Below are 27,739 nucleotides of genomic sequence, written 5' to 3'. Positions count from 1 at the left end.
AATGAAGCAAATATACAGCATCATAATCTCCTTTTCTCATTAAATTAATAACATCTTAAGTAGTAATTTGTGTGTGAGTTAAAAAGTCACAAAAATAAAAATTTCTGTATATTCTAATTCACCTATGGCATCATGATAGATGATTAAACAAGATAACATTGTTTTATGAATATAAATAACTGAAATAAAGGTAGGACAAGAAGACAGCAAGTGCATCAATGGAAAGGCTTACAACAATTTCAACAGGTTTTTATTTGATCACTTAATATCACAAACAAAATGACATCACGTTTCACACTATTGCTTTTGCTTAAGAAATCAACCGCTTTATCCAAGTAGAAAAAAAATTAATTTAAGTTGCCAACTGGCAATTCTTCCTGCAGGGAACACTACTGTTTAAATATTTTTTTAAATACTTCAACAAAAACACAGAATTGCTCTCTAATAGTACTGTAGTCGCTGGGTCTTACCTGCACTACACTTTTAATGCTTCTCATCAAAAGGTGAAGACAGAAAAAACACAAATTCAAGTCATGGTTTCTCTCAGAGTATTAACAATTCCATTAATCTTCATCTACAAATTGCTTGTGTGAACAGATTCTTAAGTATGAAAGTGGAAGTTTAGGCTCCCCAGACTTGTTCAGAGAGGCAGGTGAACACATCCTGAGAAAATCAGCTGCTGGTCCCCAGTCACCATTTTAAGGAAGATGATAAACGTTATTGCCCTGCAAGCCACAAAGCTGCGTGACCTTTTCTATCCCAGAATAAGCATCCCTTTGCATGCTCATATGCTATATATCCTTTGAGCAGCTCTTTGATCAAATTCTATTTAACTGAATGTTCTCAAAGGGGAGAAACAGTGCGTGCATAATTGTATGAACGCTAGAATAATAAGAATGTACATACATACAAGTGTAAACACATACAAAAAATTAAAGATGTTCTTAGAAAAAAACCAAAACAGACATTTGTAAGAAAAAATGTGTTTCCTAAACTATAAATGGTTTAACTGTAATGGCCAGTTTAAGATACTGATTTTAATCTCTAGCTATATTGCCAGAGGTTGGTGTAGGTTCACTGATAACCTCCTGATTTCTCCTGTTTTAGATTGTCTTTCAGAATGTATTTAAACTGCAAATGATTAAACTGTATTTTTTTACACTACTCCTGCCACTGATGTAATCTCCTCAACCTGGCATATACAAAAATTCATTTCCATGTTGATTTTACTTTTTGATGCTAAAACTAACATAATTTTCCTGCTACTTCAATGCCATAATATCCTATCACTACTTTGGCATTTTACTAATCATAGAAAAGGTGAGATTCTAAATATGGATTTTTACAATACATAACATTCTAACATACATTTCAAAGTAAGGGGAAGGAGGAAGGAAAGAACATTATATTGTCCTTTTCTTTATGTCACTATGACGCGAAGGTCAGAAGGCTCATGCTACACTACACCTGGGAAGAGCTTGCCTTCCAAACTATCAAATCTGAGAATCTGCTGGTGGTCATTAGATCAACTGACAACACGTGTCTGAAATAGTTATAGTTATTTTAAGAAAAAAACAGGACAACACCTGTAATGTACAGAGATGAATCTGAAGAACATGTTATGAGAAAACTTTATAATGACTTTTTTTTTAACCCCATTCATTTTTTTCCCTCTCTAAAAGGGGAAAAACTTACTTAACAATATTCCCGTCCATACTTCAAGCATTCTTTTAATAAGCATCCTGACAAAGGTTAAATCAGATCAAGATCTCAGTTATTGAAAGATTAAAACATAAATATTTTCAGCACAAAAATTAAAGACTAACTGAATTGCTTTCCATAGAATAGTTAATACGTTAACAGAATGAACTTCATGGTTAACACCTGATTTGTTTGGAATTCTGCTACACATCAGAAGACTCCAGCTGAAATAAAGAGCATGAAAACACTTGAAAAACAGCTGAAGATATTCCCAAAGGGTGAGAAGTTCTTATAAGAAATCAATTATGAACTTCCTATAATACTGAAAAGCTAAATTGTCACTATTATGACAAAATGGACCAAGTTTTAAAAAGTTTTATTTTAAAAATCGTTTTAATGCATGTACTTGAATGTATGTGGTATAAAACACTGCATGTGTTGCTTTCTTACCACTCTTGACAAGTTTGAAGAGAGATCTGTCAACAGACATGAGCAAACAGTTGAAAAATACCAAGTCTTGCTATATCACATACAAGTCAGTACTTAAACAGTATATTTATGTATGTGTGTATGTGTGTCTGTGTGTATGAAAGATGTGCAAAATATCATCATGCTTTAAATAATGTCTTTAACAAGTTGAATTCCATAGGGTTTAAGGAGGACTTAGTTATCACATGAACTTTCCTATCTTTAAACTCTTTTAGTTTTGCTGAGTACAAACATGTAAATCACATCAAGAAGAAATTTCCAATAGGATCTCATCACATGTAATCCTTGACAGCACCTGCTGCCCTCCTGAGATTTTTTTAGGAGAATAAAGCTATACAAAATGCACAGTCAAGCTATTTTAGTGTCCCACAGACAGTTAACAGAAGGTCCATACTTGCTATCTCGAAATACCATGGAGTCAAAGCAAGAGTTCAAAGTAAGAGAAGCAAGAGTTAATGGTTCAGTCAAACAAACCAATGATACTTAAAAAGATTATTAAAAAGCTTTAAATTTTCTTCTTAAATTTCCAAGACTGCTTTATTTTAGTAGAAACTGCTGAATAAAATTAAAATTTTCCTGGGCTGGAGTAGCTCAGTGGTAGAATACTTGTCTAGCATGCGTGAGGTACTGGGCTTGACCCTCAGTATGGAAAGAAGGAGATAAAAAAAAAAAAAAAAAAAAAGGAAAAAAAGACTTTTAGCAAATGCATTGCTTTTCATAAGCACACACAGGTAGAAGCCCTCACACCAAACCACGAAGTAAATAAGGTTCTTTTCTACAATGGATAAAAAGCAAAGCAAATACTGAAAATGAGAAAATGTCAGTAAGCCTTAACACTGTGATTTTTTAAAGCACTATTTAAAAACAACAAAGCTAGTCACACCATCATTCTCTCATTATCTGTTATGTTCAGTAACCAAAGACAACAAAAAAGGAGGTCATGATTCTTGATCCTGTCTGACATCTCTGCTCTTGTTACCACTAATACAGTGACATCAGGACAAGTAATTGAGATGCAAAGAAAGTCCTAAGGAAATACTCTTGCTGTTAATTAGCCTAGAAATAAAAAGAAGACAAAACAAATTAAAAACAGTTATTCTAGGCCAAAACACTTAAAGGGTTTTGAAAAGGATACCAATTTGATAGCTATGACATGTAAGAATGAAAACTGACTTGTACACATTTTAATCAACCAATTTAATATAAATACCTGATTTATACTTTTCCACAATGGGCTAAGTCCCAAATTCCAAACTGTAGCTGACATGGCTCTACAGAGGGGATCTTTGGAAGCATAAGGTACCTTTGGAGAACAGTGTATAAACAATTGTAAACATACACTGATTGTCCACTAGCTTTCTTAAATAGAATTTCTGAAGTATTTTCGTAGGAAATTATATATAAGAGTGTAATTGATCAGATACTTTCTATTACAACATATAAATTCTGTTGTGTGTGCAAAATGTGGTAGAAATAGAAGATACTATGGATGATTTACATTTTTAAAGTAAGTGCTACATTGCAATCCATTAAGAGTCCTTTAATCTTTTCATGAAACTTCTCTCTGTACAGGTTGAAATACATAATGCTTTCTGGTTCTTCTTGAAACCAAAATTTGTCAAATTCATAGACAAGATAACCTGCAGTTAAAGAAAAACAAAACATAAAGCCCTCAACAGTAAAACCACATTAAAAACATCTTATTTCTAGGAAGCATATAATCACCCTTAAATTCCACAGTCGGATATAATCATCAAAAATAGCTGTAAAACTAAAAGAAATCTGTGAAACTTTGTAAGAAATAGTATCTATGTTCAAAATATACAACAATTCAATAGAATATTCAGTGCACATTTACTATTTGTCTCAAAAAATTACAAAATCTCTCAAATTTGAGAGATATAGTACTTTAAAAAGATACCTTGGAAAAAGGAAAAAAAAATATTCCCAGCGACACCTGAAGCACAAAAATGAGAATAATGAGAAAATGTTGGACTAGGATAAAGAAAAACTATTCCCACCTGATTTCTAAATGTAAGAGTTATTTTTTCTATGAACTATTAGCACTTTCTCTTTTTGAAAAGAATACGTGAAGTACAAATAGGTTTAATATTTTTGTTATTTCAATACCTTCATTACAGTAACCCAAATGAAGCTCAAAATGTTAAAAAAGTATTTTGTGAAACTAAACATATGAGTTTAAATGTAAATTTAAAACCATTCCTAAATCTTATTTTACATTCAACCAAATATATTTATTAAATAGTTTTAAATTACTTATACAGTGCTCACCATATGCTCATTTTCTCTTTTAACAACGCTGTGCTGTAAGCCCAGTGTTATTTCCTCCATTTTACCAAAAAGGAAACAGAGGAGCACAGAGGCCAAATGATGTGCCCCAAATGCACAGTTTGTAAGCGGTCTTGGATTTCTGTTTTCATTAGAGCCTCACTGTGCCTTCCAAAGGGACTTTCAAGAAGGGATAAAAGTGACTTATTTCAGCTAAGTCAGGAAAATAAGTCAATGACTTTATATAAAGTGTGCCTAGACTATTACTATTGCCTAGTATGAGGAAAACAAATAGAAATTCCATTTTAAAGAGAAGCAAAGATTAATATTAGGAGCCAGAATGTTTCAATTACATTTTACTTCATAAGAAGGTTACCTTAAGAGAGATTTCAGGTTGGGGCTGGGGATGTGGCTCCTTAGTAGAGTGCTTACTTAAGCATGCCTGAGGCACTGGGTTTGATACCCAGGAATACCACAAATAAAAATAAACAAACATCAAAATAAAAAGATCTCAGGTTAATTTCTTGATGTAAGATAAAACAGATTTTTGTCAACCAGAATATATGAGAAAAATCAAAGAATGAAACTTCCAGAAAAATATCCTCTGCTTCTGGGTACCAAAAGAGGGACTGAGAATGGTAAACTTGTAATTGTTTTTCAATGCTATTTCCTATCTTTATTTCATTCAAAACTTATTCTGTACATACATTAAGCAATAGTATATGGGTAGAAATTACCTGTAATACATGAATTGAATCTATGCTCATCTCCACTCCTAATACATTGGTAGAGAAGTACAATATAAAAATCTAGAGATAAAGTTCTGGATAGCAGGAAAAATCAGCTATTCATCAAAGCTTATGATATACTTTTTAAAAAATATTTCTGGTTATTAGGTTTGTGGCTATTTCCCCCTCCTTATGGTAAGTTGCTTTTGCATTACTGTCAGCAATGTGATCTATTCAAATGATTACACAGGCCTGGAACAAACTGGTCAAGTACTAGAAATTTTTGCTTTACAGAGAAGTTGCTGGTCTATAATGTAACTGAGTGTCTGAGAAAGCCTGCCCTGAAAACTGAGACTGCAATAGTAATCTGATTTATGAAAACATCAGGAAACATAGGACAAAATGATATCAAGATTCCAGGAAGTGGGAAAGACATCTTGGTCAAGCCTCTTAAGCCCTACAGAAAGTAATGGAAAAGAACTATCTTCATGAAGCATATATATTGTCCTTTCGACACTCAGAGGGTGGACTCAATAGAAGTTACTCATAAGAAAGTACTAAACCTAAAAATTCCTGCATGGTTGTACTTAGGGGTGAAAAATAAGGAAAACACAAGAAGGGGGATTAATGGTAAAACAACATGAGGGATCTCACTAAGGTGACAAAAAATGGTCTAAAACTGCATTCTGATGATGACTGGCTAACTTGTGAAGCTCACTAAAACTCACTGGAATATACACTTAAAAAGGAAGAACTTTATTTATATAAGCTATCCCCCAATAAACTTATTACTGAGTTATAACTTTTTAATCATAGAAAATGGATATGTCATTTTTTTGGAACCACCAATCCAGAAGTCCTGCTCAAACAATGGCACTCAAATCCTGCAATGGGGACAACTGGACAGCAGCATCTGAAAGATGGAGGGCCTGAGCCCTTTTTGCTAGACCTGTGGTCAGCAGCTTGCCAGGGTGAGAGTGGACACCTGCTCACAGGTCAGAAGGTGACAATCGAGATAAGAAGCTAAGGTACCACTTGTTATTCCCAGCCTTTCATACAAAGAATAAAAAAGGAAACAAAAAATGGCCAAGAGAATAAAGAGAAAGAGAGAGATAAATGTGGGAAATAAAATATATGAAAAGAAATAAAATATATGAAAGAATTAATTTCTCTTGGCGAGGATGTGGGGAAAAAGATACACTCATACATTCTGGTGGGACTGCAAATTGGTGCAGCCAATATGGAAAGCAGTATGGAGATTCCTTGGAAAACTGGGAGTGGAACCACCATTTGACCCAGCTATCCCTCTCCTTGGTCTATACCCAAAGGACTTAAAAAGAGCATACTATAGGGACACAGCCACATCAATGTTCATAGCAGCACAATTCACAATAGCTAAACTGTGGAGCCAACCTAGATGCCCTTCAGGAGATGAATGGATTAAAAAAATGTGGCATATATACACAATGGAATATTACTCATCAATAAAAGAGAATAAAATCATGGCATTTGCAGGAAAATGGATGGAGTTGGAGAAGATAATGCTAAGTGAAGTTAGCCAATCCCAAAAAACCAAATGCTGAATGTTCTCTCTGATGTAAAGTGGCTGATTCATAATGGGGTAGGGAGGGGGAACAAGGGAAGTATAAATGAACTCTAGATAGGGCAGAGGGGTTGGAAGGGAAGGGAGAGGGCATGGGGTTAGAAATGATGGAATGAGATGGACATCATTATCCAAAGTACATGTATGAAGACATGAATTGGTGTGAATATACTTTGTATACAACCAGAGATATGAAAAATTGTGCTCTATATGTGTAGTACGAATTGTAATGCATTCTGCTGTCATATGTAAATAAAAAAAGAAAAAAAAAAGAAAGTTAATCTTTCTACAGTTTTTTCTTCTGGGAAGGATTCATAATGCTGGAACTGATTTGTGCTAACTGGGCCCATTTTCCAAATAACAAAATGATGTGTCTTCAGAAGACAAGATTTAAAACTATTCCTTTAGTTAGAATAGGTCACTCCTGGGAAGAAAAGCCTTAATTAACACCCAAACTGTCCACTGATACAAGTACGATGTCATGTATTATAAAGGAGATAGGAAGAGTAGACAAATGCAGGAGAAATTGAGTAAGTAGACAAAACTGAAGCAGGTAAGTAGGCAGGAGAGATCGAGAAGGAGCCATGAATGATACTTTCCACACAGAACAGAGGAAGCCAACTGGGCCACTTAGTATTTAAGTAGCTTCCCATATCCTCCCAACACGCAAATGATATTCCAAAGCCACAGAAATACCAAGGAAAGTAGAGTGCAAAGCTAAGCTAGATCTGAATTCTTTGCTTCTAAGCAGTAGATTTAGAAGAGGGATTTGCTCAATTAAACTACCAGTGTTCAAATATTATCTGAGTAAAAGTTACTGTAATAAAGGAACTGCTCTAGTATTAACACCAAATTAACACCAGGCAACCTAACCTTGAAATAAGGGGGTGAAAAGTTCCTTTAAATTTATTTTCCTATAAGAGTATTAAAAAAAAATCTGCAAATGATCTATCATTGACTCCTTAGGGAGTATTCGAGAGGGAAAATTCATTTTGTGGTTAACTGGAAAATGAAAAGCTACAGAAAAACTACACAAATTCTAAATTTGCACACTTGAAAAATGTCACAATTTTTTTTTTTTAATAAACAAATATAGAAACGAAGTACCAAATACTCTTATGGACCATCCCATTACTTTCCTGGCTTCAAAGATCAAAAATAACAAAATAATATAAACTTTACACTTGATAGAGGTATCAGATTAAAATACACACTAATGGTTTAAAAATTCTCTTAGAGCTAACTTTCTTATTCTAATACTCACAATAAAACTGGTGAAAATGTTCCATTGTTGGTACACCAGGAACACAGTTGTAGAGATGAGACTTCAAAGCTTCATTCTTCAGCAAGCTATAAGCCATCTCTGTGAGATTGATTCCAACTATTGCATAAGAATACCTATGTCAGAAACATCACCAGTTATACCAGCTAGCCAAATAGCTCATAAAATAAATTTTAAATTATGTAAGCAATCGGTAAAATTAAAATTGCTTCATTTCTAATACACTACTGATTTTATAACAATCTCTATAAAATAAGAAAAATAAAAGTGAATGGATCCAAAAATTTTTTTCTAAAGTCTATTCATTTTCTGAGTATAATATAAGAAATAAAATAAAGTTCTATTTCATGACATCTAAAACAAAGAGAATTACATTCAACAAATCTCACTGGTTTCTAAACTACACTTAATAATTTGATATTTTCTTCTTCATCATAAGAATATTTACTTATTTTTATGATCTAACATTATTTTTTCCAAAGATTAATTTCATCAGAATATAAAAAGATAAAACTAATTAATTACATGACCTCAATTTGCATTTCACTTAATAATTTTCAAAGCTATTTCCCATTTTCCTATTTTGAAGCTATTCCTATTTTCAACTCCATTTTGAGAAAAAAAAATTTTTTTTTTGATCTCAGGAGATTGATCTCAGGGCTTCACACATGCTAGGAAAGTACTCTGCCACTGAGTTATATCCTCTTTATTTTGAGATATGATCTCACTAAGTTGCCCAGACTAGCCTTGAAATTGAGATCCTCCTTCCTCAGACTCCCAAGTGGCTGGGATCAGGCATGTGACGCCATGCCTGGATTTTAAAAAATTTTCTAAAGACCCCTATTCTCCATTGTATAGATTAAATTATATCTTGTGATAAAAATATATTGAAACATACACAAAATTGGTTTATGGTTATATTTTTTATTTAAAAATAATATAACATGAAATATCTTTCATAAAGTTTTTTTTTTTTTTCTTCTTCTTGATTCCAGGGATTGATCTCAGGGCACTCAAACCACTTAGCCATAGCCCAAACTCTTTTTTATTTTATTTTTTTTTAAATTTTGAAACAGGGACTTGCTAAGTTGCTTAGAGCCCTACTAAGTTGTTGAGGCTGGTTTTGAACTTGCAATTCTTCTGCCTCAGCCTTCTAAGCTGCTGGGATTATAGGTGTGCATCACCATGCCCACCTTTTATAAAGTTCTGAATAAAACAATTGCTTTTTTATTAGTTCATTAAAGCTATACACAATATTGGGGTTCATTTTGACATGTTTATACAAGCATGAAATATACTTTGCTCCAATTCAGTCTGTAGAACTTCCCCTTTCCCTACCTGCCTTCCTCTCCTGTTTTCTACTCTACTGAACTTTCTTCTTAAAATAATCTCATTTTAAGAAATACCTTCAAATTCACTTAATCATGTAATCACCTTAGCAAGAGACTAGTTTCTCAGTGTCATCCAGCTTACCCTAATTTTGGATGATTTGAGCGGGAAAGAATCTGATGAGCTTCACTGGTGTAATTTTCACTGAAATACCTAAAAAAAATAAGGAAAATAATGAAGGAAGTATATTGTCATTCAAATTCAATATATCCAGAAGCCACTGTTACTGTCAAAATGATGGTCCTTATCTGTGATCTCAGTGACTTGGGAGGCTGAGCAGGCGGATTGCAAGTTCAAAGCCAGCCTCAGCAACTTTTTGAGGTCCTAAGCAACTTAGTGAGATCCTGACTCAAAATAAAAAATAAAAAGGGCTGGGGATGTGGCTCAGAGGTTGAGCACCCCTGGGTCCAATCTGCTGTACAAAAAAAAAAAAAAAAAAAAAAGTATCTAATGGTAAAAAATAAACATCTATACAATAAGGTAAACTATTATTTACAAATGATCTGCATTTTGAATTCCTTACTTCATTTCCCCCTTTCTACTTACGTCCTTTTCCTTCTTCCCTACACACATTTTTAGCCTTTACTTGCAGATTCTTCTTCTTTGCTGTTTCTACCTCCTAATTTATTTAGATTTCTTCTGTCTCCTTTGAATGCATTGTGTGGCCTCCTTTCTTTTTTCTACAGCTGACTTGTCATTCAATGATCTAAAGTCTTGTTATTATCAAACCACTATCCATCTTTCACAGCAAAACAATATTTTAAGAGATCACATGCCAAAGGCCAAGATATTTAAAAGATAATATATTACATAAGGAAATTTTAATATCTTGCTTGTTCCTTTGGAACTGTATATTTGGATATTGCAATATCATAGCTCCATATGCAGGAAAACAGCAAAATTATGGAGGAGTCAGAGCTGATTTTATATTTTCACTCATTTCTAGTATATTGTTGGCAATCAAATAATTACAAATATATGCGAGTCCTGGTCATTTTTCAAAAATTTGACAGTAGTTCTAAATAGTGTGGAAATATTATGAATCATTTAAAGATTTAACAGAATCCCTACCCACAGTCTAGAGGCAAATCCTATTAAATTATTTATACTTTAAGCTAAACTAAAATCTTTTCTGATGAATGCTAACCATTCTTTTTACATTATCATGTTTTATTATATGTAATTATTTCTCAACTTTGAAACAGTTTTGTTGTACTTGGTTTTTTGCTTTTTTTTTTTGGTACTGAGAATTGAACTCAGGGGCACTCAACCACTGAGCCACATCTCCAACCCTATTTTGTATTTTATTTAGAGACAGGGTCTCACTTAGCATCTCAATTTTTCTGAGGCTGGCTTTGAACTTGTGATCCTCCTGCCTCAACCTCCTGAGCCACTAGGATTACAGGCTTGAACCACCATGCTTGGCTATTGTAATTGTTTTTAAGGACTATTTTGACAGCCATTTTTAAGAAAAGGGCTATTACAGTTTTACACAGTTCTTGATTATCATTTTATTGTACTGATAAATTCCTTCATGAAAAATTCATGGGCATTCTAGTGAAAGTACACTAACCTGTCAAGATACATTAAAATTTTTTTAAAAAATTAAGATTATTCTGTTTTCTCTGTATAAAGAATCAGACAATAAAACTTAAATACTTATAAAATTTAGGGAGTACAAAAAATTTAAGTACTTTGGTAATTGAAAAAATTGCAGGAATTGACATCCTACCATAAGTTTTTTTGTTTTTTTTTTTTAAATACTGGGGATTGAATCCAGAGGCAATTTACTACTAAGTTATATCCCTTGCCCTTTTATATTTTTAATTTTGATACAGGCTGAGTTGCTTAGGGTATAAATTGCCAATGTTGGCCTCAAACATGCAATCATCCTACTTTTGCCTTATGAGTGTTAGGATTACAAGCATGTGCCACTGAGCCCAGCTAAGTCTGCTATTTCCCAGTATCAATACTGACTAAATTGTTTTTCTCAATATTAATCTAATATATTTTTCAATTTCAGGTTTAGTAATTCTTTTCACAGTAAGAATTATTCAGACCTTAATGTTTAACTTCCCATTCTAGACATTTTATAGTTGGTAAGTCATCTGCATATCCTTATAGGAGGAAATTAATCTTCTAATTTTTCTAGTATAGTTTTGGCTCTCAATTGAGATCTAAGTTGCATATTTTGGAATTTCACACATGAACCAAATTATAAGTATTAAATAAGAGTGAGTCCATGTAGACTCTGAAAAGTCGGGGATTTGGATCAACTATCATAGGTGGAGAAGAACACACATGAAGAGACTTTATCTCCTTATCTGGTTATACTTCTCTTAATGGAATCAGAGTTCAGAGAGACAAGAGGATAAAAACAGTGAGAAAAGAAAGTACCTAATCCTCCAAGAGGCATCGAAAAGGGGGTCAGAAAGAGGAAAGCCTGGTAAGTAAAGAAATCTCACACACACACACACACACACACACACACACACAGTGTATTTCCAGTGCCTTCAGACTGACGCCAGCACATTAGTACCACAGATATTAAAATTCAGAGACAGTATGAAACACCTAGATCAATTCTTATTAGAAATGAACTAGACTGGAGATTATAAGTAATTTCATTTAGAGAAAAAAAGAAAGTTCAATTTCACTTACACAAGATTGATTAATCCGAGTATACCCATGCCTCTGAAGTCTGTCTTAGGATCATCACCCTGGAAACCAATGTCAGCCCACTGCTTGGAGATTCTGGCTGTCAACTTCTTTGTGGGCATTAGAAGATTCCAAAGCTGCACAAACATGCTTCCATATTACAAATAATAGTGATGTTCTTAATTTACCAGAACATTTTCCTTCGAATACCTTATATAACTAGTCACTGAATACTTTCATTTAAACAATCTTTACAGACAAATCACAAGTTCAACAAAGACTATATTCAGAAAACTTTTCAATCATCTTTAAAAAGAAGAAATTTATTCCAGTTAAAAAAAAATTGGTATGGATTGTGAAAAGGTAGCAAATAATACACAGCAAAAAAAAAAAAAAAAATACACAGCAAACTCAAACATCAAGATGAGATGCATTTATCTGTTAATTAGTGCATATATATCAGAATTGGTAAAGTGCTTGCTTAAGAACACACAATTAGGCCATTGACCCTAAATACTTAACTAGGCTTTATCATAACAGTGGGTGATTAATCCTTAATTCAAAAAAAGGAAATAGGTTTGAGGGAGGCGATTATGAAGAAATGATTCTGACAATATTCCAACCTTTAGGATAATTATCTTATAAATATCTTCAGTTTTGAAAGGAAAAAATATGACTTCATTTAAAGTAAATATAACCATTAAAACTGAGAATTTTGAAAACAGCTATCAAATATTAGATACCAATCAACTAATCAATGCAATGTAATTTAGTTATTTTCAAACATCAATACCACAAGTCATCAAATAGACTTACAGAAGTTGATAAAAAACATTTGTGAAAACTTTCATTTTTCCCCATTCCATTACTACTTCAGGCATTGTTGAGTAAAGATTCCTAATGAAAGGAGTATCTTGTTACCTAAAATAAAATGTGAAGACTTGGGACATTCCTTTAGAAACTATAGGGCCAGGATTCTGGCTCTGAAGCTAAATTCAATCATTAGATTGGGTTTTATCTTGTCCCTACTTTTATTGCCAACACATATTGTTTGCTCATATTAGCAATTCCCCAGGAATTTAGTAAGGAGTTTGATTATGCCACGTTGTGGTCAGAGCTGCAGTGTAAAACCACTAATTAGTACTCAGAGATTTAATATGTATAAAGATCACATTTCTGGACTCCACCCCTGGAGATTCTGATTTCATAAGGTGGGAGGGATAAATATTAAATACTGTTAAGTCTAATGAAGGTGGTCCTTGGACTAGGCAGAGCGACACAAATCCCACAGCTCTATACCCAGTAAGACAGCTGAATATGTGCCATCGTAAGTCACCACCATCATTTGGTTCTCTGCCTCTAGAACCAAATTTCTTAAGAAATCACCAAGGTAAAAAGTCCCTGGACTAGAATCCTATGACTTGTATCTTAACCTTAAGGGAAGGTACTATGTAGAAAGGCTCTGAAATTAAAGAAAAAATGATGACGACAAGGACAGAAAGCAGCTAATCCTCAGTGAATGCTATGAACTATTTCAAACAATTCAAATACAAAAACTCGATCTATACAATGGCCCTTTGTTAGTTTCATTTTACAAAATCAAGTTTTATTTATCTTTCCCACTTAGATGAAGTATATATTTTATACTTTTCCTGGGGAAAAAAGGATTTTGTTGTTTTTAAACTCAAGTCTCTTATTTAGATACTGCCAATGTTTATTTCCACAGTACTTTTAGTTATAAAAATTTCCACTGTGCTTTTCTTTCATTTTAACCATTTTAAAATATAATTAGAACAGGTACAGACAACGTGCAGGAGACTCAGGTCTCTTCCAGGCCCGACCACCTAGTACCTACAGGGAATCACTTCATCTCCTCTGGGCCTTAGAATCCTCATCCCTACAACAACAGGGCACATGAGACATCTGTGGAGCTTACTCTAGATCTGACATTCTTTAATTTTGGCACCTCATTGGCCTTATATATTTATATTCAGAAATAAGAAATAGAAAAACTCTAAATAATTTTCTTCTTACTTTCTTTTTTTTTTTAATATTTATTTTTTAGTTTTCGGCGGACACAACATCTTTGTTTATATGTGGTGCTGAGGATCGAACCTGGGCCGCACGCATGCCAGGCGAGCGCACTACCGCTTGAGCCACATACCCAGCCCTCTTCTTACTTTCTTAATGTTTCAATCTATTGTGGCATTATTTGGCAATTAACATTCAACAGTCCATAAATTCCAAAAGGTTTGACGTAATAATCTGTAATGAGTCATCCATATTCATAATTTCAGAATAGCTAAAAAATGCTAACCTTACATGAATGATTTATATAAAAAATAGAGAGAAAAATCTGAGGCTTGTAGACCTATATTTTTGGTTGAAAAGATTTCCATTTATGAATTTGTAATTTATTTTGAAATTAAAGGCCTTAGAATAAAATTCATTTGAAAATCTTTTAATGATGCTTATCAAAAAATTATAAAAATTGTTGACTGAAAACTTTCCATAATAAGAAATCTAACAGTAAAGTTTTCCAAGGGGCAGAGAAACTGTATGGCTAAATGAGTCTCTAGAATCTGCTCACAGATGTACTCAGCTCATACCTGATGAAGTTTTCCAGTGTTAAACAATTCCAAATATAGCAAACAAAAATTTACCTTCAGGAGTAGCTTTTCATGCTGCAGATTATCAGAATCATATGGCTTTTTCCTCACACTTTCTACATCCAAATATAGCTGTTTATAACCAGTTATTTGTAGTAAGCACGTCCTCATGCAGATTTTAAAACTGAAAATGATAACATTATCATGATTTTAAACTCACACCTTTTTAGCACAATAAAACACTGCATTACCCAGGTTTTGGTGCCTAAATTAATCAGGAAGCATCTGGCCTTCCATTTAATAGAAGAAACACCAACAGCATCCTTCAATACTGAACACTGTGCAAAGTATTACACAGGACATGATAAATCAGGGCCTAGAAAGGGGGCAAGATGCAGTAGGAATGGCAAACTTTGCAATTACAAGCATTTGTCCTCTTCTTCTCAGGACTCATCTGGGCAACCCCACACATTCCCAAATCTTTACAAGCAGATAGCAACATACCTAAATTTTCCAAGTACATATGTAACAAAGAGTTCCATGACAGGTTATCTCAGTTTTCCAAAAAATAACAGCTTATCTTCCCTGAAACATGCTAAGTCTCTAATCTATAATGGCATAACTAAACATTAGTTCCCCAAGTTAGAACACTTCTGATCCACTTTTCTCCATCAACAATTCATACATCAAAAGGTCCCCAAATGATACTGGCCAAATTATATTGTGTGCATGTACAAAAATGTAAGAACAAATCCCATTAGTATGCACAACTATAATGCGCCAATAATAAAAAGGTGGAGAGGGGCTGGGGCTATGGTGCAACGGTAAAGTGCTCGCCTAGCACATGCAAGGCACTGGCTTCAATCCTCAGCACCACACAAAAACAAATGAATAAAATAAAGGTATTTTTTTTTAAAAAAAGGTGGGGAGGGAGAAAGAAATTAAAATACATAATAATAAAAAAAGGTCTCAAGCCCTTCTGTCCCTCAAAGCAATCCTCATGTCACTAATTCCCCTGCTTTATTTACGACTTGATCCTTGATCTTTTTTTTTTTTTTTTTGCCTAATGATTTGCTTTCCTGTTTTGCCTTTATTCCCTATCATTCTCTCACACACCCTAATCTACCCTCTTCTTTCCTTAAATACATATGTAATATGCAGCTTGTTTGCTTCAAAACCAGAGGATAACATCTACATCTCTGAGTAAGCAAAACTCTGCAATGTGTCAAGCCAGCACTCAGTCACCTCTGATGGAAGAACACAGCAGGAATTGCAGTGCAGATGGTTCAAGTAGGACACAGCAACGCCCCCAACACTGGAGGAGGAGCCACCGGAGGACGTTGCTGGAGGAGGGCACAGAACTGAATTTTGAAGGACAGTAAGTTATTCAACCTTAGGAAAGTAATGCTAAGCTACCTTAAGAGGCAGACAGACTGGGAACCAAGAGGTACAGGTCTTAGTCCTGTGTCTATCTCTTACCTCTTTGGACCTTCACTGTTCATCTAGTGAAGCCAGTGTCAAATCCGATTATCTCCACAAAACCTTCAGCTCTAAGGTTTACAATGTGTGTGATCTCAACACCTCACAGAAGGTAAATGGGTAACAAAAGAGAATAATGTGGACACAGCACACCTGGTATCCTTCTCAGGGTTAATGTTCTTTTCCTTCATTATATCTTCTACACATCTGTCCACTTCACTCTGAATAACTTGTGTTGCTTTCTGTAAAATCTATTTATATGAAAGAAAGGTGAATGAGAAAAGTTCCTGAAAGCCAAAAAAGAAGTATATTTTAAGGCATTTTACTGACTTTATGAAACAGATATGAAAATGCAGAAGCAAACCAATTTGTTTCAAATTTTCCCCAAGGATTATCATATGCATATTTTGTCTGGGTTTTTAATCAAAGAAAACCAGCGACAGGAATTGAGAGTTTTCTTCCCGCTACATGGCCATCCAGTTATTCTGGCACCATTTATTGAAAAGACTTTTTTTTCCTTATTAAACTTCTTTGACATCCTTATTAAAAGTTCTATGACCTCTTTGTGGGGACTGTCTTGGTCTTTCATTTGCTATATTCATCTGTTTGCCCAGAAAAGTCCTGAAGTCAGGTCGTGTGAGTACTCTAACTTCTATCAGAAGATGATTTGGTCTACTGCAGGTTCCTACCATTTCTGCAAACTTGCTAGGATTTTGATTGGAACTGAATTGAATCCATAGGTCAATTTGGGAATTTACATCTTAATGGTACTGTCTTCCAATTGATAAACATAGCTTATCTTTCCATTTTTACTTTTTTTCAAAACTGTTCTCTGGGCTGGGGCTGTAGTTCAGTGACAGAGTGTCTGCCTAGCATGTGTGCACTGGGTTCGATCCTTACCATCACATAAAAATAAATAAAGACATTCTGTCCACCTACAATTACAAAAAACAAAAACAAACAAACAAACAAAAAAACCCTATTCGCCAAGAGTTTGAGTGTAGAAGGCTTAAATTGATCCCAAAGTATTTTGTTTCTGGATGCTAATGCATGTATTTTTTTTTTTTAATTTATTGTCCAAGTTTGTTACTAATATATAGAAGTACACTGTGTTCTGTGAGACAGTTGAATTTATTTATTAATATGCTTGTAGTTTCTGCAGATTCCTTAGGATTTTCTAATTACAAACTCTGTCTTCTGTTAATAACATTTTACTTCTTTCTGATTATTATGTCTTACATTTCTTTTTCTTGCTTATTGCACTACCCAGAATCTTCAGCACAACGCTGAACAAAAATAAAGACAGTGTACATGCTTGTCCTTCTTTTCAATTAAATGTGCAGAGCACAGGTTTTTCCATCATGTTAGCTGCAGGTTTTTCATAGGTCACCTTTAACAGGTTGAGGAAATCTTTCTTTTCCTAGTTAAGTGAGAGTTTATAATAATGAATGGGTATTAAAACAGTTTTTCTAGTATTTCTAGTATTTGCTGAAATTATATTTTTTTGATTTACTTTGTTGCTATGGTAAATTATATTCATTGATTTTTGAAAATTCAGTCATAATGTATTATTCTTTTTACACATTACTGGAATCAAATTACTCATGTTTTGCTATATATGTATGAAGGATACTGCCCTGGAATTTCATTTGTCTTCATTTATCTATCAGTGTCTGGGTTATTCGAGTCTCATAAAGTTTCTACTCTGTATCCTTGGATTTCATATAATAGTGGCATTGGTTCTTCTTCCTTAAATGCTGATAAGAATTCACTAGTGACGCCAAGATTGGAAATTTGTGCAAAAATTCTAACGCATATATTTCATCTCATTCCTGCGTATATGGTTACTTTGGTTTTCACTTCTTTTTGTATTGGTTTGACAAACTTGTTTTCAAGGACTTTGGTCATTTCTTCCAAGCTATGGCATTCACTGGCATAAAGCAATTCATGGTACCTCTTGACTTTTAATAACTAGAGGTGGGAGCGATGCCCCTTCTTAATCTTAACATTGGTAATCTGCGTTTTCTCTTATCTGGTCAGTGTTACTAGAGGTTATTAATATTAGTAACCTTCTTAAAGAACCAACTTGTGAGCTGTTGATAAACCTTTTGTTTGCTAATTTCACTGATTTTTTTAAATCTTATTTTAATAATATCTCTTCTTGCATTTACTTTGGGCTTCATTTTATTTTTTAACAGTTTCTCAAAGTATAAATACAGATATGCCTTTAAAATCTGATTTGATGAACTACACAAATTTTGATTCCCCCCCCCCCACACACACGTCCTTGCCAACATTTCTTATCCTTTGGCTTTCTTTCTTTCTTTCTTTCTTTCTTTCTTTTTTTAACAGTCATTCTATGAAGTATGAGATGATATATCATTGTAGTATTTTAAATTTTTTATTGTTTTTTCTTAGTTATACATGACAGTAGAATCTATTTTGATAAAATTATATAAGCATGGAATAGATCTTATACTAGTTACAACCCCATTCTTGTGGGTAGGCACAATAGTGGGATTCACTTAGGTCTAATTCATATATGTACATAGGAGAACTGTTAGATTTATTCTGTCTTTCCTACTCCTATCCACTCTCCCTTTCTTTTGTTCCCCTTTGTCTAATCTACTGAGCTTCTCTTCTTCCTCTCTCCCACATAATGCATAAAAAGAATAATACATATGACTGAATTTCTGGGATTGGCTTATTTCACTTAGCATGATAGTCTCCAGATCCATCCATATACTGGCAAATGACCTAAAGTCATTCTTCTTTATGGCTTAGTAATATTCCATTGTGTATACATACCATAATTTCTTTATCCATTCATCTGTTGATGGGCATCCAAGTTGGCTTCATAGTTTAGCTATTGTGAATTGCGCTGTTATAAACATCAATGTGACTGCATCACTGTAGTATGCTGATTTTAAATCCTGTGGATATATGCTAAGGAGTGGGATAACTGAGTTAAATGGTGGTTCCATTCCTAGTTTTTGAGGAATCTCCATATTGCTTTCCAGAGGGGTTGCACCAATTTTTAGTCCAACCAACAATGTATGAGTGTTCCCTTTTCCTCATGTCCTTGCAAATATTCATTGTTACTTGTAGTCTTGATAGTTGCCATTTTGACTGGAGTAAAATAAAATCTCAGTGTAGTTTTAATTTGCATTTCTCTAACTGCTAAATATGTTGAACATTTTTTCATATATTTGTTCATCATTCTTATTTCTTTTGAGAAGGGTCTGATCAGTTCCTCTGCCCATTTATTAATTGGATTATCTGTTTTGTGTTAAGTTTTTTTGAGTTCTGTGTATATCCTGGAAATTAATGGTCTGAGGTACAGGAAGCTGATTTTCTCCCATTCTACAGGTTCTCTCTTCATGCTCTTATTTCCTTTGCTATGAGGAAACTTTTTAGTTTGATGCCATCCTACTTATTGATTTTTTATTTTATTTCTTGGAGTCTTGTCAAGGAATTCAGTTCCTGAGCCAACATACTAAAGTCAAGTTGGGCCTACATTTTTTTCTAGTACGCGCAGGGTTTCTGGTCTAATTTCTAGGTCTGTGATCCACTTAGAGCTGACTTTTGTACAGGTGAGAGATAGGGGCTAACTTTCATTCTGTTACATGTGGATTTCCAGTTTTCACAGCACCAGTTGTTGAAGAGGCTATCTTTTCTCCAATGTGTATTTTCGGCGCTTTAGTATGAAGTAACATTTAAGTTGGTTTGTCTGTGTTTTTTTATTCTGTTCCATTGGTGGTCTTGTCTATTTTGGTGCCAACACCATGCTGTTTTTGTTACTGTAGCTCTGTAGTATAGCTTAAGGTCTGATATTGTGATGCCTCCTGCTTTGTTTTTTTCACTAAGGATTGCTTTAGCTATTTTGGGCTTCTTATTTTTCCAAATGAATTTCATGACAGCTTTTTCTATTTCTATGAAGAATATCATTGGAATTTTGATGGGAGTTTATTATTTAGTTCAATTTTCTTTTTATATTTTCCTATGAATTCTTCTTTGACCTATAGATTACTTAAAAGTTTATCTTCCATATACTTAGGGATTTCACTTTTTTAGTAGTCCTTAATATGTCATTGATAAGGAGGCCCTAGTCTAAAAACAAGATGATGAGTCTCAATTTTTAACAATCAAAGAATATCCAATGAGGGACAGTTCACAACCCAACAAAAACATACTTTGAGATCACCACTTCAAGAACCAGCCTTAATAGATAAAATCACTTTTATTCTCAGACATTATGGTAATGAGAAACATTTAAGGACCTACAAGATTTTCATGAATGCATCAAACTACTGAAATTCTTGTAATATATATTGGTTTAATTCCATTATCATTAGTATTGTCAATATTAGGCATTCCCTAAGATTGCTTTCATATTAAAATCTCTAATCCTAAAAAAACCATGTGGATGTTAATACTTTTACAACACAAAAATAAGTAACCTATATAAGGTAGGACAACTGGTAAGCAGTTAAAACCAGAATTTAAACCCAGCCTTTTTTTTTTTTTTTTTTTACATAATAAATAAGTAGATCTGGTCAACATAAATATCTTATATAATCAGAATTAGACTTTCTCTTTAAAGTAAATGACATATACAAATAAAGGAGACACACACTACATGTGTAAATTGATAGGCTTTCTCTACGTATTAATATTAACAAGTTTGCCTTAGATTTAAAACTTCAAAAGAATAAAGCACCTGTGATTTTGTTCAGTTTTTAAGTACTCATTTGTTGATCAATCTTTTAATAGTATGCCTGTGCACTATTATCAATTTATACTTTTTAATGATGAAGTCGTAAGAATACAAATTTAATTTTTACTTTCCAAATGAGTTTTTAAAGCTAGTAAATACCACCAGTACCTTAAGAGTCCCCAAATGCTCTAGTCTCAATTTACCTCTTCCTTATCTGAACTCCTGTATATAATAACATTTGATATCAGTCTCTATTTCTCTCCTACGTATAATGAAATTCACACTAAACTTTACTTCTTTTGTATACATCAAAGCCCCCAGTGGAATACTGAACATATGGTAGTCACTCATTCTGAATTTAAGATTTGACCAGTGTAGCAGAGTTCTTAAAGTAATACCCTATGTACTATTCCCTTTAAGCTTTCATGATTTTACCATGCATCAATCCCATTAATAAATTCTGAGACAAATTATTAAAATCTATTATAGTGATAACAGTTACACTGTCAGATACAATGCCATCCCAATTCTATGACTGGCTAGTGAAGGAGCAATGAAAGAAATGCTATAGACTCTATTTGTAGAAAAAGGAAACTTTCATTTACCTTCTACTCTTTGCCCTTTTATTTCCAAGCCTTTATTACATTCTAGACTCTGTTTCAGAACTACTGATATATCATTAAAAAAAAAGCAACACTGTTTTGTTTTGTTCTTTTGTGCAGGACAGAATGGAAAAAGGCAAAAATAAAAAAGGTGAAACAACTAAAGAAAGACTCCAGGGAGAGGTGAGGGGGCATAATTTTGAGCAGAGAGTGGTCAGAGGGCTCATGAAGAGGGTCAAGATTGAGCAAACACCCGAGGATGAGGAATTAAGTTAAGCTTTTAACTGCAGGAAGAAAGATGAGACCATAAAGGTCCTGCGGCAGGGTAATTTTGATTCTGAGGGGCAAGGTGGAATTCTGAGGGACATTCTGGGGCAGAGGGTATCAAGGTATTTGAAGGCACATACTCCTGCAGAACTGGGAGTGATGGCTGAGGACTGTGGGTGCAGCATAAAGAGCTTAGTTACAGTTTTATATTCTGCAATTTCAAAACTGAAAGAAAGCACATTTCACAGGACAATTTATTCTAGAGGGTTTAGCATCCAAATAGTTCCAAATTTTTGACATTTTGAAACACAACTTGCTTAAGGTCATTTGAAAAATGCACATACTGTTTCCTAGAGAAACAAAGAGCAGTTATGAGGCAAAATGATCCCTCCCAGAGCATAAATATGAAGACCCTCAAAGCAGGGCCCTGACCAGCAGCAGCAGCAGCACCTGGAAACATGTTGACTGGAATCAGAAGTGAATAAGAAATTCTGGAGGTGAAGCGTAACCATCTGTACTTTAACAAGTCTCTAGAAGATTCTGACACATTCTCAAGTTTGAGAGCTACTCTTTTAATAGATTTGACATAAACCACTTGTCAAGTGCATCTATTACAATTTAAAATATTGTTCCTTTAGGTAGCTACGTCATAAGTTTCAATTAAAGGAACTACATGGTGGGTAAGGTATAAAAAGATCTTTTGAACCAGTAACTTGCTAGCTTTCTGGATTCCAGAGTCTCATTAGAAAGAAAAAAAAACTAATCACAATTTATGATTCTGACAAAAGAGGACTCTGGTCTCCCCTCCCCTTACACTGACAAATCAAAACTAACAGACTACAAATGAACTAGTAAAGCACCTACTTTATAGGTCGCTCTGCAGAACATAACAGATCGCTTTCACACTCAACAACATCCATTCTGTTTCTAGCACAAATCTATCTCATATATTTTCTACTCTATTCCTTTCATTGTTGTTTAGTGTTGATTGTGATCTATTAATGGGCTTTCAACAACCCAAAAAAGCAACACTGTTTTGTTCTTTTGTGTAGGAGAGAATGGAAAAAGGTAAAAATAAAAAGGTGAAACAACTAAAGAAAGACTCCAGGGAGAGTTGAGGGAGCATAATTTTGAGCAGAGAGTCTACATGACTCAAACTCTATCTTTGGCCATAACAAAATTTAACTATTTAAGGGAAGTAGCAGCATGTGATAGACTGAAATATTGGTCACCCTGAAAATCAATTATACACCCACCTGCCTACCACAACCTTATGGTGGGCATAGTGTAATTCTCCTCTCCTTCACTTGGGCTTGGCCACTTATTTTAAACAATGGATGCTAATGGAAATGACACATGAGGTTTAACATACATCTGTGTGGCTGACCACCAGTGATCTACTGTAAGAGCATTCTGTTGATACCCAACTGCATCTCCTACCTGGTCCCAGAGTAAAACACATGAAATAGAGCTGAACTTGAAGAACTCGAAGAAGAGCTGTTCCAGCTAACCCAGACATAAGAGATGACATACTGCTTTATGCTCCTGAGATTTTATAAGTTTCTTGTTCAGCAAATGCTGACTAATATGTAGCATAAGCTGCTATATGTCAGGGCTTATTATGGATCAAAAGGTACACAGGTACACAGGTGCATGACACAAGATTTCTTGATGCAAAGTTGCTCGCCCTTTTCTCACATGTCCTTCTTTTGAAGATACAGTCTCAAAGAAGGTTCTACCCTAAGACCCTGTTTTCCCGAACATTATCAACTCTTAAGGCAAACTAAATGGGGGTAGAAGGGGGAAACGACTCAGAACTATTCAAATATCATCTTTGTTCATAACACACACACACACACAAACACACACATACACACACACACACACAAAAAGAAAATGTTTTGAAAATAGACTTATTTTATATTCTGGAAAAAATTTCTCAATGTTCTTTATAGCAAAGACATGGACACTAAAAATAATGAATTCTTAAATTGAGGCATTCTTTTAAATAAATGGCATTTTCTTGTTTTTTAGAATCATTGTCTTAAAATGATCTTACCTTATTCTTGGAGTATGTCAAGGAATTTTCTGAAATTAAAAAAAAAAGGAATTTATCACTTCAATGCTTTCTATAAATAGCTCCATAAACAGTAAAAATAGCAAAACACGAATTACTTTCAGTTTGAGAAGATATAATTTATACATGAATATAACACAGCAAACATTTTAAAATTTATTCTTACAGTTAAAGCAGTTTTCATTCAAAAAAACCTCAACCAAATACAACATACCAAGCCAAATAGGCAATGCTGACCTAATTTTTCCAGGGTCTTGGTTCATGTTTAGACCCCAAAGTGACCACAAATAGCTCAGGTTCCAGAAACTCATGTGAAGACCACAGTGTGCTCTCTACTACATGTTCCTCTTTTGTCAGCCTTGAAGAATTAAGCATTAAGACCTGAGGTGCTAGCAAATGAACTGTACCTGAACAAAGGGACCAAGACTTTAGGTTATCTGGCTAACTATGTACTCACCCAAGAGCAAAATAGCTTCTTCATTCCTAGCTTCTGTGTCAAGAATGACAAGAACATTTTTACTGATCTATTAAAACATTTGTGTGGCACAATTACTAACAGTCTTCTCAGCAATTTGAAAAATTCAAGAAAAATGCTTTTACCACAAAGTAAAGCTTTTTAACATATATTATTCTCTCACACTAGAAAACACCAACAAATGCTTCCTGTAGAGACTTCTTATCAAGAGGTACTTTGTTCTTCTGAGAAGTCAAAAGGGCAAGTCAAAAGAGCAGACAATAATTTAAGTCAACCAGTAAGTTATAAGAGAACTAGGAAAGTAATTAAAACTTCAATCATCTAGCTGCCCTGAGGCGGCTTCTGTAATTCTTCCAATGCTGTCTTGGATGCCCATTCAGACTGCCAACACCCCACTCTCCCCACTTTACAGGGCTGATTTCACATCTGAAGCACACTTGATCAACACAAAAGGGGACCTGGTTAGTTTACGACTTTCCATTTAATACAGAGCTCATGATCTGCAGCAGTTCCCAGATCTTTCTTACCCTGGCTAAAAAAGTAACTTCTAACCACATTTTTCACTCCTCTGTTCTACTTTACAGCAATATTTTTAATTAGCTATTGAAAAACTAAGATATTTTACAAAGAGAGTAGCACTGTTCAACAGGAATAGAATGCAAGCCAATATGTATTTTAAAATTTCCATAGCCACATTACTGTAAAAGAAACAAAACTTTGATACATTTCAATTTAATAGGTCCGAAATATTATATCACTTCAATAATCAACATAAGCAATTATTAATGAGACATTTTCCATTCTTTTTTTCATATAAAGCCTTTGAAATCTTTTTCATATAAAGTCTTTGAAATCGAGTGTGTATTTTACAGTTATAGCGCATTTTAATTCACTCTAGCCACAACTCAGGTGTTCCATTACCAAAAGTGGCTACTGGCTATGCTACTGGACAGTGTAGATTTTGAGTCTAACAACCTTTTCTAGGGACTACTGAATGACTAATTACTGTCCTTTCATAAGTAACAGTAAGAAATTAAGATTGGTGACTGAGGCTAAGTATAAAAGTGGATGTAGACTGAAGCACTCTTCACATTATTTGTGTACTGTTTCAAATAGAATATAAAAAAACATTCTCAGGAAATAGGTTGTAACTAGTATCTAAGGAACAACTGGTAAATTTATGAAGCCAGAGAGGATCATTCTTTTCATTGATATGGAATACATAAATATAAATATACATATAAACATTTTTCCATAAAGTAAGAAAATTGAAACTGAAACTATTCAGAAATTACAAAGTTTATGAAACTTAGTTTAATTAACTTGATCAGAACAAACAAGAAGTACATCATTACCATGTGAACTAAAATATATTGAGTTAGTTTTGTTAGTTTTTATCTTTTTGAATAATAACATTACCTATCCTGTGTGTCCTTTGGGCACCCACGTAGGTATCAAAAATTCGCTGCAATTCACACTTTCCAGTCATCTGTCGTAAGAGCCATTTCATCCAAAACCGAAAAAAGTGCCCATAGAAGAACTCCCACAAAGTAACAAACATTTTTTCCTGGAGAAGAAAATACATAAGACAAACTTAATGACCTTAAAATTGAATTTTAAAACTACAAAAAAAAAAAAAATTGTTTACCCAACTCGCCAAATCTGAGATTATATTAAAATCTATTAACTCATTGTGTCCATTTGGTGATGGTGTTTAATATGAAAACCACAACAGGTATAATCCGTACAGCCCAGATTCATTAAATGATGCCTAGCCAGAAGGTCAATTTATCACTTTAAAAATTGTAAAAATCAGAAGAACACAAATCAGTCACTTAATGGCTTAAAAGAAACTAATAGAAGGTCTCCATTTTTTCCCCCCAAATATTTCAGTTTCCTACTTTGTCCCTCTCTGAGAACTGCAACTAAGCAGTTTAAGAACAAGAGGACCCCAACTAAACAATCAGTATAATATATCTAACATCAGAATTGTTTCTATAAGGAATAAGCTCTTCTAAACCCTTGTGGATAATTTGTTACAACTGTCGCACAGTCGTTGATGTCAGCAAATAAAGACACTACAAATGGCTTAGAAACTCAAGTACAAAAGTTGAAAGCAGAGTAGATCACCCTCCAGCTAATTCATCATTTTCCGTTCAATAGATGAAGTGCAGAAATACTAATAAGAGGTTAACCCCCCCACATACCCTGAAAACAAAGACACTACACACTTGATAAAACTGGATGTTCAAAGGAAACTCTTCAGCTCCTCAATGAAGAGGAGATGTAAGTGAGGGGCAGATACTTAAAAAAGAAGATGCTCATCTCCTTCCCGCCCTAAACATTCCCACAGACCCTGCCTCTCTGAAACAGGGCCCGAGGGTTTGTCAGATTCGAAATCCTCGCAGAGCAGTGCGGAGACAGTGCACAGCACAGACGGGATGATCTGTATCTTTAAATTGAATTCATCCGGTCCGCGCTCCTCAGGACAAAAGAAGCCGAGGCAGCGCTGGACTCGCGGCGCCGCAGCTCCCAGACCTCGGGGCGTCGCTGCGCCGAGCCCCCAGCGCAGAACCGCAGAGTCCGGCTCGCGCGCTGCTGCGAGTGGGAGGGGACGGCGCGCACAAAGCCGCGGGGCCCAGGCGCCCGCGCAACTCCCGCAGGAAGGCGCAGGGCTCGCGCTGCCCTCGGCGCAGCCGCACGGGAGCGGCGCTGGGTGAGAGAAAAGAAACAGCAGCCACCTCACAGCAGCGGAAGAACTAGGGGAAGCTGGAGCTGCCTCGGTTTCCCCAACTGCAAACAGCCGGCAACGGAAACGACGCTGTTAGCCAAACGCTCCCTGCAAACACCGCGACCCGGAAGTCGGGGAGGGAGGCCTCGGGACCGCCCTCCCCGGACTCTGCGGCCCCGCCCCTTCGGCCTCTTCCGATTGGCCCGCGCTCCACCTATTGCTATCGCTGAGGGCGGGTCGAGAGGGGAGGCCTGGGCGTGCGTGCCCGGGCTCTTGGGACGCTCTCCTGGTTACCGTGGCAACCGCGGCTGGCAGACACGCCCTGCGCCAGCGTGGGTTTTCCTAGTTGCTCTCGGTACTTTTCTCTCCTTAAACCTCAGAGCGAGTTAAAGCCATGTACTGTTCCTAGGCCCCTCGCACAGAAGTGACTGTGTGCTTTTGGTAACTTTTATAGCACTTTCACCCACATTTAATCTTAGTTCTGCCAAGTAATTAATTGCTCCAGTTGATAAATAGGTCAATTTAGTTGCCCATAGCTAATAAGTAACGCTCTACATGTTGAGAAGTTTAGACATTTTCCCTCTATAATAGTAAACATTTTAACAGTTAATGCATCATTCACTCCTTAACTGTTGTTTTCACT

General features: G+C 34.9%; 1 protein-coding gene across 4 annotated transcripts; it reads right to left on the bottom strand.

The window, feature by feature from the left end:
* Nucleotides 1-233: 233 nt before the first annotated feature.
* On the bottom strand, nucleotides 234-27,241 carry Elmod2 (ELMO domain containing 2). 4 transcript variants are annotated; one of them, XM_015484430.2, is made up of 9 exons: nucleotides 27,107-27,241; nucleotides 25,785-25,932; nucleotides 23,873-23,901; nucleotides 16,381-16,478; nucleotides 14,803-14,932; nucleotides 12,143-12,276; nucleotides 9,566-9,634; nucleotides 8,075-8,208; nucleotides 234-3,830 (listed from the first exon to the last, which is right to left on the bottom strand). In XM_015484430.2, exons 2-9 carry the CDS (start codon nucleotides 25,924-25,926, stop codon nucleotides 3,685-3,687), a joined length of 882 nt encoding a protein of 293 aa, XP_015339916.1. In that variant the 5' UTR covers nucleotides 25,927-25,932; nucleotides 27,107-27,241; the 3' UTR covers nucleotides 234-3,684. The 4 variants fall into 4 exon arrangements, with proteins under 4 accessions (XP_015339916.1, XP_048669400.1, XP_015339917.1 ...); XM_048813443.1 differs by lacking the exon at nucleotides 27,107-27,241 and adding an exon at nucleotides 26,573-26,997; XM_015484431.2 differs by lacking the exon at nucleotides 27,107-27,241 and adding an exon at nucleotides 26,597-26,996.
* Between the last annotated feature and the right edge of the window lie 498 nt (nucleotides 27,242-27,739).

The sequence above is a fragment of the Marmota marmota genome, unplaced genomic scaffold, assembly GCF_001458135.2.
Source record: "Marmota marmota marmota unplaced genomic scaffold, marMar, whole genome shotgun sequence".
Classification (NCBI taxonomy): Eukaryota; Metazoa; Chordata; class Mammalia; order Rodentia; family Sciuridae; genus Marmota; species Marmota marmota.
This window is presented reverse-complemented; position numbering and strand designations above follow the sequence as displayed.

Bases quoted from the DNA above. Each gene is read 5' to 3' on its own strand.
- Elmod2 (XM_015484430.2), bottom strand. From the start codon at position 25,926: ATGTTTGTTACTTTGTGGGAGTTCTTCTATGGGCACTTTTTTCGGTTT. The intron at 14,933-16,380 runs GTGTGCTGTGTC...TATCATTTTCAG, and splicing joins AACCCTGAGAAGGATACCAG to TTTTAAAATCTGCATGAGGA. The intron at 3,831-8,074 runs GTGAGTATTAGA...CTTTAACTGCAG, and splicing joins ACATTTTCACCAGTTTTATT to GTTATCTTGTCTATGAATTT.